At 38.9% G+C, this 15,668-nt stretch overlaps 1 protein-coding gene across 4 annotated transcripts in view; it reads left to right on the top strand.

Moving 5' to 3' along the window:
* USP32 (ubiquitin specific peptidase 32) overlaps positions 1 to 15,668 on the top strand; it is a 64,957-nt gene that overhangs the window by 8,480 nt on the left and 40,809 nt on the right. For all 4 annotated transcript variants that reach the window (XM_083875098.1, XM_083875097.1, XM_083875096.1 and 1 more), the window contains exons 2-3: positions 11,711 to 11,838; positions 15,363 to 15,468. In XM_083875098.1, coding sequence (XP_083731224.1) covers positions 11,711 to 11,838; positions 15,363 to 15,468 — 234 coding nt within the window. The remainder of the gene's footprint in view (positions 1 to 11,710; positions 11,839 to 15,362; positions 15,469 to 15,668) is intronic.

Here is a 15,668-nt window from a genome sequence, read left to right as displayed (position 1 = left end):
GTTCACCAAATCTGCTTAAAAAATGATGTGAGTTATAATCAATCAGAATTAATTCATTAGAATGGCAATTAAAGGAAATTCCTTAATTATTTTACTGTATTACTGGCATGTGCCTAAGTCCTAGAGATGTGAGACTCTTGATTTAATAATCTAAAAATTAAACAAAACCATTTTTCTTATAAAAATATGGTAACAGTTACAACAGGGCCTTTATTTGGTGCTGACTAAAAGGAGATGGCTGAGGAAGGTTTGGACAAGGGCTAATCAGGCAGTTGATAGTGACCAGGGTTTATTTCCCAGTGTGTAAATGTTATTTAATGTGGGACTGAAATAGTTCCTGGCTGAATCATTGCCCTCCCTTGGAGTGCTCAGCTGTCACAGGTACATGTCCTCATCTCCAGGGTGTGTAAATCCTCCTTTTAACCAGGATAAACCTCTCCCATCCCATGGAAATTTGCTTTTGAGGCCACCTGTGCTTTCCTCTGTTTGGGGCAGAACAAAGTATTAATTTGTGTTAATGAACTGCACAGGTTCATTTGCCCACCAAGCAGGAATTCTCTGCAAACCAACAGTTCCTAGGACAAGGATGCTCTTGAAAAACCCAGCAGGGCCACCCTTCCCTCGTGGTGGGAAACTCTGGACAGGCTGAGATGGGCAGAAAGGACTTTGTCTGGCTTTGTTAGACACTGCACTTCTGACTTTTCGGAGTGGTTTTAAATAGTCACTGAGACAGTCTGTACCTTCAAGAGAGATGTGACTTCCTCCTGGTCAGCCACAGGCCAGGCACCGCTTCCAGCCAGCAGCTACAAAGGCAAAAGGAATCTCTTTAACATTTATTTTGATGATTTTTTATTTTATTTTTTTTTTTAATGTCCAAATCCTTTGAAGTTGTTTCACTTAAGAGTCTGAATTGGGCCCACGAGTTATGAGAGGCAATGTCACCAGGCCAAAATAAGAGAGAATTGCATTCTGTATAAAAAAATGTAGGCTTCATCCTTTCAAAATAAAACCTACTACAAGCCCGTTGGAATTCTTCCTCAAAAAAAACCCCAGCGATTTTATTCACATTGTATCTTGTCTTTTTTGTTAGCTGGTCTTTTCAGTTGTCATCCACTCAGGGTTTAATTTCATGTTAAGTATTTAAGATAGAATGGATGCTTATGTTTCTTTTGTGGTTTTTGAATGGATGTTCCTTATCTCAAATCTGGTGACAATGGCAGCGCTCGGGGTTTGTGACAGATTCCTGAGCTGGAATATTTGAACAGGAATTTCTGTCTGATCTGAGCTTGTCCTCTTTGCTACCACTACAGTTCCTGATGGAAAGTCCTTCTCCAGCTTCTCTTGTAAGCTCCCTTCACATGCTGGAATTGTTCCAAGCGATTAATTTTACTCCATTAGTTTGCAAAATTTGCTTTTTTAAAATTCTGAGACCTTGAATGAAATTAAAAAAAAAAAAAAAAAGAAGTGGAAGAAAGGCAGAGCCCTAAACAGAACAGGAAGTACCAGATTGAATAAGTCTGTGGATGTGGGGGAAAAAGAACTGAAAGTATTGGGATAGTAATTATGAGAACTTGAGTTTTGCAGATTGAATTTGTTCTAAAAATGAACTTGAATGTGGCATCATGAATGTATTTTGGGCTGAAGAAGCACTTCTTTTCAATCCCCGTTTGTAGCTGTTAGGTATTATCCAGAAGCAAAATCTTACTCTGGAAATTTCCTAGTCTTGTCAAGATTTCTAGCACGTTTTCCCTCGTGATGTGATACAGTTAAAGCCTGGATTTCAGTTTAAAAATTGAAAAAGTGGATTTGCACTTTGTGCAGCTGAAACCAGGAGTGCTTTAGGACAAATGAGCAGCAGTTGGTGCAGTCAGGGCAGCCTGGGTTGTGCCAGGATCTCAGGGAGGATTGTTATTATCAGTGGAAGAGTAATGTGAGCACTTCTTGGTCCCTGTTTTTTCCAATCCTGCAGCTAACAACATGATTTGTCTTTGCCTGAAGAATTCTAATTGATCTTTTTGCCATTAACCAATCCCCCACTTCTTTTGTTGCCTGCAATTCAGTGGTTTGTCTTCTGATCACCTTAAAAAGAATTGTGTTGAAGAAATTGGTTAAAGAATTGTGGTGTAAATGTGTTGTGAGAAGTAATGTTATTTTTTAAATAATGAATGGGTTGCAATGTTGATAGAGCAGGAAGAAACCACACCATGCACCAGTTCCAGTGCAGAACACAGGATAAATATCTGCAGAGGCCACAGCGTTACAGGGATAGAGGTTACGAAGCAGAACAGAAGATATTTGATAAATATAGAATCATAAAATGTTCATAATTTATTATGTAAATGTACTGCTGCTAATAGAGACTGTAATGTCCTTGAGGATATCTTGTGAGTCTCTCCAGGGATTCAGGGAGAGATTCCAGCTGCTGCCTCCTTTCAGGGCACTGGGGTTCTTTGGTGTGGAGTCATTGTGACACCTTTTCTGTTTCTGTGGAACAATGGGCAGTGTGTTCACATGAATCTCTGGAATTGGAGTCATCCCATCCATCCGAGCTGCTTTTCCATGCAGCTGTTCCAGGGTGGATCTGAATATGCTGTTTCATCCTTCCCTATGGAGGGCCTTAGGAATAATGTCATATCTTCAGTCAGAAATCCTGTAATGTGTAAAACTAGTGTGGCTTCTTTCAGGAGAGTCCTAACTGTGATTCCTGGGGTGTTAATTGAGGATTCTCTAATCAGGAGATGCAGCAGTGGAGTTTGGAAATAGTAATGCTAATTGTTTGCTATTGTCTGGTAAAAAATAAAGCTCTGATTCAGTTCTTGGTGTTCTACCAAACGTGTAATGGGGTTCCAGAACTAAGCACGTGGTGGTTTTTATTTTATTTTATTTTATTTTATTTTATTTTATTTTATTTTATTTTATTTTATTTTATTTTATTTTATTTTATTTTATTTTATTTTATTTTATTTTATTTTATTTTATTCCTTCACTCCCCAGCCCAGTGTCTGTATTTGTGATTGTGATGGTGTTTTTCAGCCTTTCACAGGTTGTGTGTCAAGCTTGTCACTGTGTGTTTGTAACAGCGCGACAGGAGACAGAAATTTGGGACCTGACGCTAAAATATTCCCTTTCCATCTGAATTTGAGATGATATTTTAGACAGATGTGTCCCCAAGAATTGGGAATGGGAAGGCTGGAGCAGAGAGCCTTTTCTTGGCCATGTGAATACACACACATGTGGAGAGTTTGTGCCAGAACACTTGACTTGCAAGTGAGTCAGATTTTTCCTCTGACTTTGGAAATGAAGGTGTAGCGATGTATAAATATTATCTGAATCTTTTATTATGGGTGTCATAGTCTGTAAGTACTGTGCTTTACAAGAGTTGGCTCTTTTAGCTGCCAGAGGCCAACACTGGAGTGAATATTTGATCAAAACTATGCCAGCAATCCCAAATTAGAACTCCTTCCTTGCCTCTCATCCTCACTGAAGGTGATGAGAAACTTTGCCTTCCTATGTAGAAGTTGTAGCTTCTGTTTAACTTTCAGGCTTAGACTGTAATTTTTCATTTAAAGAACAATTCATATTACAGCTGCATTTAGTATTTTTGGCACTGTTGGCAGACAGGATATGAAATATTTGTTATATTACAATTTATTTTGTAGCACGGTCCTTATGTGGTGTTTGCATTTACAGAGTTGGCACTTGCCTTTCATTTTAACAGGGTGTTTATTTCTTGGAAACGAGTTCTATATTGTAATTTTGTGAATCTTAACAAGCATAAATGTCTGGATGATTTTTCATGGTGGTAATAAAGCAGAAGCAGCTTTTTTTTTTTTTTTTTTTTTGAGTTGTGACAGAAGCTGCTCTGCTCACCTATAACAGCACAAACTCTCAGTGTGTTTGCCAGGAAAACTGATGAAGGGACAGCTCAGAAAAGCAGAGTTTGGTTTCTAATCTAAACAGGGCTAAACATTCATTCTAAAAGCTGGAAAGATTGAGAGCTGAACCATTCACCTGGGAAATCATGGACAAATCACAACTGTGAAGGTGCATCAGAGGAAAATTGTGGAAAGGGAAGGCAAATATGGGGAACTCAGGTGAAAATGGGCATCCCAAACTCCAGGTTGTTTTTCAGTCCATGTTATCTTTTGGAAGGTAGTGCAGGGTTCTCAGTGCTGCTGCTCAAAATGATGCCTGCTCTGTTTAAAACAGTTTAAAATCTATTTTTACACCTTTTAAAACTCGTCCCTCTTTTCCCAGCCAGCAGAGGACATGGATGGTAAAGGTGACATCCTGGGATGATGGAATTGCCCTTGGAGAATGAGTTTACCAATTATTTAATAACATAAATCACTTTCTGTCCCTAATATATAATATTGCAGTTTATTGTGCTTAAATTCGCAGCTGTAAAAATGGTAAAGTAGGTTTTGGAGATCTGCAAAGTTTGAATTTTCAGGTTCTTTCAGATTTATCCCATGGCTCATATGGTCAGACCAGGGAGCTCCTTTTTAATTCCTGAGGATCTACAATACAGCCAATAAGATTTCCATGCTCAGATAGTGGGAGGATTATTTCACTGTTGTTGTTGTTACTATTATTAGTAATATTATTATTATTACTATTATTTCCCTGGCTGTTATGTACCAGCTCCTCTCCACACTGGCTTTACTGGGAGAACTGATGGAGAGGGATAAACCAGGCTGGGAATGCTGCCATTCTTTTTGGGGATGGGGACTGTGAGGAATAAGCTCTTTGAAGATTAAAAGCATCACATAAATGCTAAGTATTCGTGTTAGGGAAAATTGGCAAATCCCATTGTAATGACTAAATCTCCTTGCACTCCCTGCACAGGAGATGTTAAACCTTTGATATGCATTAGGGGAAGGGCTGATAGAACCAGGGAAAGCTTTATCCACAAAAGGAGCTACCAAAAACAAAGAATAGGTGAGAGGAAAAAAAATACAACTGGATTAAATAATTTTTTTTTTTTTTTTAATACCCAAATTGTTGTGTTGTTATTTTTAAATTCTTGTTCTGTGTGAAGCCTTTATGGAGGTGCCCTGTGTAAATCGAGCGGTGCCATTTCTGATATTCCACTTCTGAAAGATTCCTCAGGAGTGGATTCATTTCTCCATTAGGGAAGGCAGGAATTTTTTAGTCTGTGTTTTCTCCCAAAATACTCCCAAATGGATTCCTTTTTAGCTGAGGGTGTGTGGGTGTGGAGGTTGACTTTTTAGTCAGAGCTGGTTCATTTATCTCAATTGTGTTTTGGAGTCGGTTCCTCCAATTTGGGGTTGTTCCCAAACACACTTTAACTTTCACTTGCACATTTTACCTCTTTGAAGCTTTTTAGTAATTGCTTTGGTTCTTGACAACTTCATAACCACAGCCATTAAGTCACAATAAAGACTAATGAAAAAAGTAATAAAATTTCCATGTATAACTAGGATGAAGATTCCTAAGGGAAATATTGAGCGAGTGATTACAGGGAAGATAATTGTCTGGTTAGAGAATTGTATGCCCTGTGAGTTTGATATTGAACCTCTAAAATTGTCACTTAAAAATCAAAATATTAGAATTACAAAAAAAAAAAAAAACTGAGCTGGAAATGAGGAAGAACTTGAGACAGGTGATTTTTTCTTGCTTTCTGAAGGATGAGCAAGTTGTCAGTTTTATTAGAATTCAGGTTTGGTTATTTTTAGTCAAGAATAAATGGGATGTTATGCTGATGGTTGCAAATTATTTCTTGCTTTGTGTACTTGTGATGTGCAGGGCTGGTGGGATTTTGTTTTTTTTTTTTAAGGTGCTGACTTAGCAAGCTGCTTTTCACTCCGTAGTGACATTGGAAATTCAGATTTTGGGGTGTGTTTTGAGAGCATTGGGAGCATTTTGATGCTTCAATTTCTGTATAAAATTACCAATACTTGACTCAGATGGGCTGGAAAGATTCTTGACCCTTCACCTTGACTGACCTTTTTCTCCTGTGTTTTCTCTTCCTGCTTATGCAATATTTTGTTTCCTGTTTTGACTTTCAGCATCACCAATACATTGTGGTTTTCTCCTTTGATTGGGCTGCTTTGGGGAACCTGTGAACCAGAATAAATCTTTTATTTTCATGTAGTCAAATGAAGTATTTCAGCCTTTTTGGGACAAAAATCAGCTTTTTTTGGTGTGGTTGTTATTGCTCCTCCTAATGGCAGAGTTTTTGTGATTCTGGAAGTGTTTCTGTGTCCAATTAGTTCTACCTGCTGTTAATTGGTCAGTTTATAGTAGCCAGGACAGATTAATTCCACCTTCCCCTCAGTTAAACACTTGGACTCCTGCCCTTTTCACTGATTAAATCAGCTTTTTAGCAATAGCTTTTACACAATATCTTAGCTGATTTATCACATTTCTCTGGAATTTATATCCATTTCAGTGCTGAGACGAGGCAGGGAGAGGTTAAGTGTCTCTTGCCTGGATGTCTCAGGCAGAATTAAGAGTTCAAATGCTTTTCTTTGTCACCTTTGCTCCCTCAGACAAGTGGCTGCTTTGGGAAACTCTGCTTTGGGTCTCAGCCTCTATTTCTCAGCATTTTACATCACTGTGCTTTAGTTTTAAAGGATGGAGGGAAAATAATTATAAGGGAAGGAGGTTTTTGTGGCTGGCCTGACTTTGCAGGAATTTTAAATACATTTATTGTGTTTGCTCTTGATGCATATGAGGTGTATAATAATTTTTATCTCCACTAGAGTTATTACACTCTTGACCAACCCTTCCCTTTAACCTTTAAGCAGAGATTGGTGTGTGGCAGTTCTTACATTCCTCGTGTTCAATACTTACATCATCAAAACCAGATATAATTAAGGAAGATTTTAAGTTCCTTCTCACAATATTTGAATAAAACACTTTATTGAGGTAATTTCTGCAGAAATTACGGATTCAGAGGCCTCCAAAGAAATATCACAGAAAATGCAGTGTAGGTAATTTGATAAGTGAGGAATTGGCTTTGATGTAACCATTTTCTCCTCTCTCTTTTTTTCCAAAACAAGCAAAAATATCAATATTACTTGTATTTAGCCATGCAGTTATATTTTTATGATGAACTCTTAATAATTCTCACTATCAGCCTGGTAACAGCAGAGCAGCTTTTGCTGAGGCAGGTGTTTTCTGCCCAGTTTTTGTTGTCAAAAATTGCCTTTTCAGTGGGATTTTTGGAGGGGACAAAACCCCAAACCCTACTTTATTCACAGGGTATTTTAGAACCTTCCCAGACGGAGCTACAGGATGTGGAAAGAAAAAAAGAAATAGTGAATAAAGGTTCTGAAATGAATGGAGAATGTGGCAGCAAAGCTCCACTGGGAGGGTTGATTTCCTCCAGCTTAGTTTGAAGTTTTATAGGAGTGACAAAACAAAGTTCAAGTCTAGAGCTGGACTTGAACAATTCTGAGTTTCAGGTACAGTTTTGGGCCAAAAGGAAAACTCCAGAATGACTTGGTGACAAATATGTGAAAGCAGAGCAGGACGAGGTGGTTTCCAGCACGGGCCATCTTTGGAAGGCACCACACATTTCATTACCTGGATAGATGGGAATTCAAACAAAAAATGTGAAATAGTACATCCATATAAACAGCCTGAAGTTTAAGTAACACTGAGAAACTAAAAATACCTCTGGCAGTCGGTGAGCTGAAGGTTTGTTACAATTACTTTAAGCCCGGTGACATTTTTAGCTGAGGTTGCATGGTTTCATTTAAACTTTATTAAACAAACTGGAGCTGGAATATTCCCCGGAGAGTTGGATGCAGCACTAATCTCCTGTTCAACTGTCTGCAGCTTTCCTGGAAATCCTCCAGCTGAGGTGGCACAGGAACTTTTTGTTAGCAAAGTTGACATGGACACAGTGACAGTCTGGGACTTTCACTGGTGATTTTTGGAGAATTATCACACAATGTCTAATTATTGAAACTCTGTTTTGTTTCCTTGAATCAACCTCACAATCAAAAGGTGAACTGTGTGGTCTGGAGGGGTAAAGAATTAAAAGTGAGTTGCCATCTGAGTGGTTTTCCCTGCAATAATATTGAGGTTGTGGCACCTGTTGTTGGCAGGTGGGATGTGAAGATGGATTTTGCTGTGTTCGCTATTTTATTTATTATTATTATTATTATTTTAAGAATTATCACACAATGTCTAATTATTGAAACTCTGTTTTGTTTCCTTGAATCAGCCTCACAATCAAAAGGTGACCTGTGTGGTTTGGAGATGTAAAGAATTTAAAGTGAGTTGCCATCTGAGTGGCTTTCCCTGCAATAATATTGAGGTTGTGGCACCTGTTGTTGGCAGGTGGGATGTGAAGATGGATTTTGCTGTGTTCACTGCCACAGACTCATCCTGGGGAATTGTCAGGGTCTGTTTTTTCCCTGTCAGGCTGTGAATACAACAAGGGTGCAGCCCATAGTGTGGTGTCTGTGTGCTGTGTCTAATGAAAGCTTGTGAATGCTCCTGGAAGTGTTTGGGGAATCTGTGCTGGGACTTCCACTGGTGGTTTTTGGAAGTGGGAAGATAGATTTTATTTATTTATTTTTATTATTATTATTATTTTAAGAATTATCACACAATGTCTAATTATTGAAACTCTGTTTTGTTTCCTTGAATCAGCCTCACAATCACAAAGTGACCTGTGTGGTTTGGAGATGTAAAGAATTAAAAGTGAGTTGGCAATTGAGTGGCTTTCCCTGCAATAATATTGAGATTGTGGCACCTGTTGTTGGCAGGTGGGATGTGAAGATGGATTTTGCTGTGTTCACTATCACAGACTCATCCTGGGGAATTGTCAGGGTTTGTTTTTCCCTGTCAGGCTGTGAATACAACAAGGGTGCAGCCCATAGTGTGGTGTCTGTGTGCTGTGTCTAGTGAAAGCTTGTGAATGCTCCTCTCAGAGGTGTTTGTAGACAACTGGCTCCTTCCTGGAAGTGTTTGGGGAATCTGTGCCTTTGGAAAAAGTGAGTATTCCTAATGAAAGAACTTCAGTCAGTGTAGGAAACAGGTTTGTCAACCACGCTGGTGTCTAAAGGCAGGATGAAAAACCTCTCTGTGTTCTCTGGTGCTTCCTGTGTGGAATTGAGAGGAAAAAAAAAAGCAGCTTCTGGGGATGAGAGTGTTCTAATTTCTAATATTATTATAGTAATAGATGTATTGCTTCTAGAAATGTTCCTTTAATAATTGAAGACTTAGTTTTATTTCCTCTCAACATGCCATCGTGTTCTATCTCTGTTGAATAATCGGTGCTTTGGTGTTGGGATTTTGTATTCAAATATTTTGCCTTCCAGCCTCGTAGTAAACATTGATAATATCGTTGATTTATACTCTGCTCATTTCAGTTGTACTTTCATGTGCATGGATCTAAATGTATAATGAACTTATCTTTACAAAGCTTTGCAGATGATTTTAAATGGGCAGCATCAGTCATTTTAATGGCTCCTGGGGAAGGAATGGAAGTAATTACCTTTCCTGTTATTCCGTGACCTTTTCTGTAGGTTCTGCATGCAAACAATAATACTGAGTGGGCTCTGGCAATAATAAACCTGCTTTTGAAATGTAATATGGATTGGCAGAATCAACTTATCACTGCTGTTAAACACCCTGATAGTGCAGTTCTTTTTGAAGGTCTTTGGGAGTATTGCCTGACAAGTCTTGTTCCCAACCTTCCCCTCACCTTGGCTGGCACTCCAGTCACTCCCAGGGGTTGTGGGAGATATTTTATATGGGATTTTCCTGCTCCTGAGCCCTGCCTGGAGTGCACACAGGGCACTCAGGGGTGCTGTGAGCATCAGCTTTGCAAATGCTGTGTTTGTACAAAAACTTTTTCCAAAAGCCTCAAACTAGATTGGATTAAATGTTAGGGAGATAAAAAAATTAATAGAGGGAGAAGAAACCAGAGCACAGAATTTATTTTTTGTTAAAGGTATGTGTGTATGTGCAGGCATATAAAAACTGCAAAAAATGAGAATATTTTCATCCCAGAACTACTGTTGGATTTAGTCTGGGATCCAGGTTGTTTGCTTTGCTTTGCCAAAATTACAAAGGCAGTAGTTTTCTCTTTTCCCTGATCCCTGAGCAATCCCAACACTCATTAAATGTGGGGAGTTGTCCCTGCTGGCTCAAGATTCGTTGTGCTTAAAGGTGATGGGAGGTGAAGCACCTCTCTTCATTTCCTCCTCTCTGAGTGTTCATTAAAGCATCACCTGGAAAGGCACACGGTGACTCTGGGTGGATGTTAATGTGAAATAATGGAATTTAAACACCTTGTAAGGCAGGTAACAGTATGAGATCAACATTCTTCTGCCGTGTAATTAAAGCAGGTTCGTTTTAGTAAAACAAGATATGTGCTAATGATAATCACCACTGTGCTAATTGATAGCTCTGCTGCTGTGTGGGTCACACTCCAGGTTTATCTCTTAAATACTTTGATTTTTTTTTTTTCTTTATGGTCAGAAGTACCCAGAATTTGTAATAAAATTTTAGAGGAAACAACCCAATTTCTGTTTTTACACAATTAAGTGGAGCTAACATCTATTTCAGCCTTGACTCGGATTAAAATTAGGGAGTTTTAATATTTTAATGTGATTTATTTCTAAGGATTGATTTTTGCTTTTGATGAATGAATGAACTGAAAAAGTAGATGTTTTACCGAGTGCTGCATTAAGCCCTCGAATGCTCTGTTTTATTTTGGCTGACAGAAAGCTGGCCAAGCCTTTGGCCATGGCAGTGTTGTCTCTGTCTGGCTTGTGATAGCAGGGTAAGGAAAATGCCTTGCTATAAATACAGTGACACAGCTCCCGTGAGCAGCATCATCTCCCTGAGCTCCTCCATGGTAAATTGCTTTTTCTGCACCACTCAGGAACTTCCAGAGGATCCTGTGCCATTCCCTGCAAATTGGCTTTGGACACAAGGCTTGTTTAATTCCACGAGATCCTTCTCCCCTTCTCAAACACTTTCTTAGAAAGTTGCTCTGTGCTTGTAAAATCTGAAGGCAGCTCTTTCCAGGGAGCTCCCAGGGCCAGGAGGAGCAGGATGTCATCACATTTTCCACCTTTACAGCTGGGAACAAGTTTGAGCAGGTGTAGCTGGCAAACAGATTTTGGCTGTGCAAAGGGAGTCTTGGGTGAAGAATTAAATGTAGTCCAGCATTTTATTCCTGTTAAATCACACCTCACTGCACTGTCTCCTAAACTCAAAAGTATTTGTTTTAATACAGAAAAGCAGAGTGGTTAATAGATGAAACTGCTTGAAAGATGCTGTTGGAGCTGCTCTTTCTAATATTCACTACTGTTGGTTGCAGATAATTTCCCTGGCTCACATGCAATGCAGAATTGATCATAAAGCTGCCTTATTTTCCTTTGTGTGACAAGAATGGTGCTGAATTTAGAACAAATTACAATCCACTATTGTAGTCAGAAAACTTAGGCATTGAGCTGTTGTTCACACTGATGGTAACCACAGGTCTGCTTCCCTTTTCTCTTTTCAAGCAAGATTAGATTATTAGATCTCATTTTCCCCTGTCACATTTCCCCACTCTTTAGGGGAAATCATGCATTTAATTTCTTCATGTCTTTTTTATTGTAAAGGTAAACATAAGGAAGATTTTGATATTCCTCAAGATATTACCTTTCTGTAACATCTTTATTGACCAATTTTTATTTTTTTTTCTTTCTTTCTTTCTTTCCTCTGTTCTCAGTTACAGACATAGAACTGAAGAGGCTCAAAGATGCTTTCAAGAGAACCTGTGGCCTCTCCTATTATATGACCCAGCAGTGCTTCATCAGGGAAGTTCTGGGTGATGGGGTCCCTCCCAAAGTTGCTGAGGTGAGCTGTGAATTTGCTGTTTTTCCTGGGAGAACCAAAAGCAGTGGATAAATGAGCAGCTGGATGCTGCTGTGCACACACAAATGTTTATGGAGTTTATTGAATTGCTTCTCTCTTTTTATGCAACATCACAATGCACAATTTTCTCTGCCTGAAAATGGTTTTTCCAGGCTTGGATTGTGGGTGGTCAGGGATGTGCTGGGCTGAGACCTGCTCCCAACACTATTAATACCTGCTAAATGACTTTGAAGTAAACCTCAATATCCAGATGCAAATTTGGGCAATTAAAAGATTGTTACAAATTCCAAGACCACAATAACAGATTTTATTTACTCCAGAGATGGCACTTGCTGTTGGTTTCTTTGAGATTCCGTTGGCTGTTAATTTCTTTTCTAAAGATGGACCTTTACAAGCTCTTAAAAATAAATTTGTTCATAATAAGAGTATAAATGAGCTGAAAAATAACCACAATCAAAATTTATAAGCATATAAATCTAAAAAAAACCAGTAACACAACCCTACACACGTGTGTGTTTACAAAGTTATTTTCTTTCACAGAGTTACCCCTTTCTTGAGAGAGAGAAATCAAAATATTATTGGTGGAGAGACCAAAGATTAGGCAGACCTTTCAAATGATCTCTTGCTCCATGTCATTTCTAGTCACAGCCTCTATTTTTGGCCTCCTCAGAGCTGTTGACCTCAGAGGCAACGTGCAAGTCTGGCAGTTTTATTTAGATAATGTGAGTGCTGAAGTGTTGCATTGCTGAAGGTTTTACACTCTGGCAGGGTTCCTTCTCCTCAGTTTAATCTTTTCTCCATTCTTTTTTTTTTTTTTTCCCTCCCCTGTTTTTTTCCCTAAATGTTGGCAAAGAGGATGATACTACTTTCCTTCTGTAAACAGTTGGGTTTTTTATGTGGGTGTTTAAAGCTTAGCAGGAAAATTTGCAGTGGAAAAGGAGGGGTCTGATTTGCTCAGATTTAAAGCTTGTCTTCAATGTGAATTTTTGAGTGTTTTCTGGATGCTTTGAGAGTTGGTAACCCCTAAGATTAAACAAAAAAAATGTATGTTACACAATGTATGATCACTTTGAAATAATATAAAATATTGAGATTTTTATGTTCTGTTATACTTGTACTTTTATATCCTTTTTAAGGATTAAATTACTGATTTGGTCACAAACAGAGATTCTGGGGTTGCAAATATCTGCTGTCTGGTTTTTATTTTATTTTTTTAAAAAAATCTGTCCTTACAGACACAGTTTTGGTGATGATGATCTCTTTTAACACTCATGATGGTTATAGAGCAGTTCTTGGTTTCCAGGTGGTGAAATAAAATTAATGGAAGACTCCTAATTGGTTTTTGATGGCTTCTCATCAGAACTCATCTCAAATTTTGAGTACAAATTACGATGCACTTGTAACATTCATACTCAGGCAGTGGAATATCAAATCTGGGAGCTTGAAAACTGTAAATTGGGCCAAAATTGGGATTTGAGTCAAGGGGTGCTTTGTAATTCCTGGCCTCAGGATGGGGAGAGGCAGGCAAAGTCATTAGGCAGCTAAAAAATCCAGAGTTTTCAGCCTTTCGGTCACTAAAACAGATCATTTGGAGCCTCAGGTTGCTGGGCTGTGTGTGCTCTGCATGTTGTGAATAATGGCTTTTCATCTCTCAGGGGTAAGAGGCCTTCAGGAATTTGTTAAATTAAAAACACAGGAATTTTAAATGGGACACAAAACAGAGAAGTGAAACCAGTGAGACTTTGGTCCGGCAATTTGGGCGATTGTCCTGCACACAAAATATTTTTTACTTGTTCAGGACAGTCGTGATCTGGAAGGATCTCTTGGGAGAATGGAGTTGAAGATATTAATAAAAGGAAATTTAGAGATGTGTCTGTGTTGTTAAACTGCAGGAAAGCTGCTCAGGTGGTGGGAAGCAGATTTTTAAATCTTGTTAAACTCTTCAGTTGCCCATGAAACAGAACATGTCAGGCTTAGATTTTATATAAAAAGAATTCTATGTGCTTTATAATGATAGTAAATGTTAGATTCTGAAATGCAAATTGCTGTGATTCTTCCTGGGTGTGGCTGTTTTCAGCGAAGCTGCAACAGCATGAAGTCATTTTGGAAAACACAAACTTGCATCACATTTCGGTGGTGCATGTTATTAGAAGTTTTCCAGATGCCGCACCAACGTGAAAAAATGTGGAGTTCCCTCCTTAAAAATCTGTTATATGACTATTCAGAGTTTATTAACTCTTCCCAAGGAATGATTAAGCAGCTAAACTCCCTTAGTTTTAATTACATATATTAAATATTGATACATTGGACATTATCCACAAAATCCCTTTCCTCTATTTATCTCCAGAGCAATCCTTGTGTTGTGTTGAAATAATGTATAAATGTAATATTTGGTGTCTATCTGCTGTGGCAGCTGAGATGTACAAAGTTCAGCAGAAGTGAGAGGATATTTTAGCTGCATATTTCCAAAAAAAAATAATGGTTGCAGTGGAACATGAAGGTAAATTGCTCACGTGGGCAGTGTAGCCTTGGAGGCATCTGGTGAAGACAGAAGGATTAGACATAAAAAAGTGTGGAATTCAAATCTCTGCCTCGAAGCCTCAGCAATTGTTGTGTCCAAATAAAGCACAAATTCAGTTTTAATAATTCAGCCCTTCAAGCATTTGTAAAATGGATTAAAGTTTAGCAAGAGGAGAGGCTGAAATTCAAGAATTTGGGTCATGTTATGTCTCCGAGTGGGGTCAGGATGTTGTGTGGAGAATGAGATGCTGCTGTACATTGACATTGCCATGCTGCAGACATATTTTAGTGTTCCAAAGGGATAGATGGATGGATGGACAGACAGACAGACAGACAAGGAGAGGATTTCTGCAGCCCTGTTGAGGTGTGTGCAGCCAGGCTGCAGGAGCAGCAGTAAATCTGGTGTATCCACTCTGCTCCAGGTGTTCCCTTATCAGCCTCGTGTGGCTTGGCCAGTCCAGCCTTGCCAGGCCCAGGACGGGTTTTGTCGGGGCACTCCCAGTCCTGGATTAATTTTGGTTTGTGCTGGAAACCACCCTGTGATGGGGCAGTGACTCACAGGGCTCTCTGGTGTTCCCCTCTCTGCTGCCAGCCTGGCCCTGGGGATTCCTGCTGCATCCCCTGATGCCTTTGAGATTATCAGAGAGGAGATTTCAGCCCTGATAAAGAAATTTGGGGAAATAACAGCACGAGTAAATGAGAAATATCTTCACTGGAGGGTTCTAACATGGAGATTTTATATTGGTGTTCATGATTTATACCTGATTTCACTAAGTAAAGGCTGTTTGTAGCTCCAGAAGAGCTACAAGAGGGGAAAACAATTAATAATTGAAATGTGTTTAGCTGAATGTAAAGTGATGGGCCTAAAAACCACATAAGGTGGAGCCTCAGTACGAGCTGCTGTTTTTACTTCTGACATCTCTGTTTGCCCTGATTCTGGTTAACTTCTCTATTTTTTTGTTAACTTCTCTGTTTTATTCTTCTAGGTTATCTACTGTTCATTTGGAGGAATATCCAAAGGGCTGCACTTCAATAACTTGATAGTTGGATTAGTTCTACTCACAAGAGGCAGAGAGGAGGAGAAAACAAAATGTAAGTGATGTAACTTCAAACAGTAACAGTGAGGCAGTGGATTGGGAGTGTAAAATGTGACCATTTTACAGTGAAGACAGGGTTTTTTGGAAGCATTTTTAGCTGTAGATTTCAAAATTAGGTGCATTTTTGTTTTCTGTATTCATCAAAATGAAATATTTGCCAAGTCATCATCAATGTCAGCGTTGGGATCCTACAAA

The sequence above is a fragment of the Zosterops lateralis genome, assembly GCF_965231275.1.
Source record: "Zosterops lateralis genome assembly, chromosome: 19".
NCBI classification, from domain to species: Eukaryota; Metazoa; Chordata; class Aves; order Passeriformes; family Zosteropidae; genus Zosterops; species Zosterops lateralis.
The sequence above is the reverse complement of the archived record's forward strand: the minus strand, read 5'-3'. Positions and strand labels throughout refer to the sequence as shown.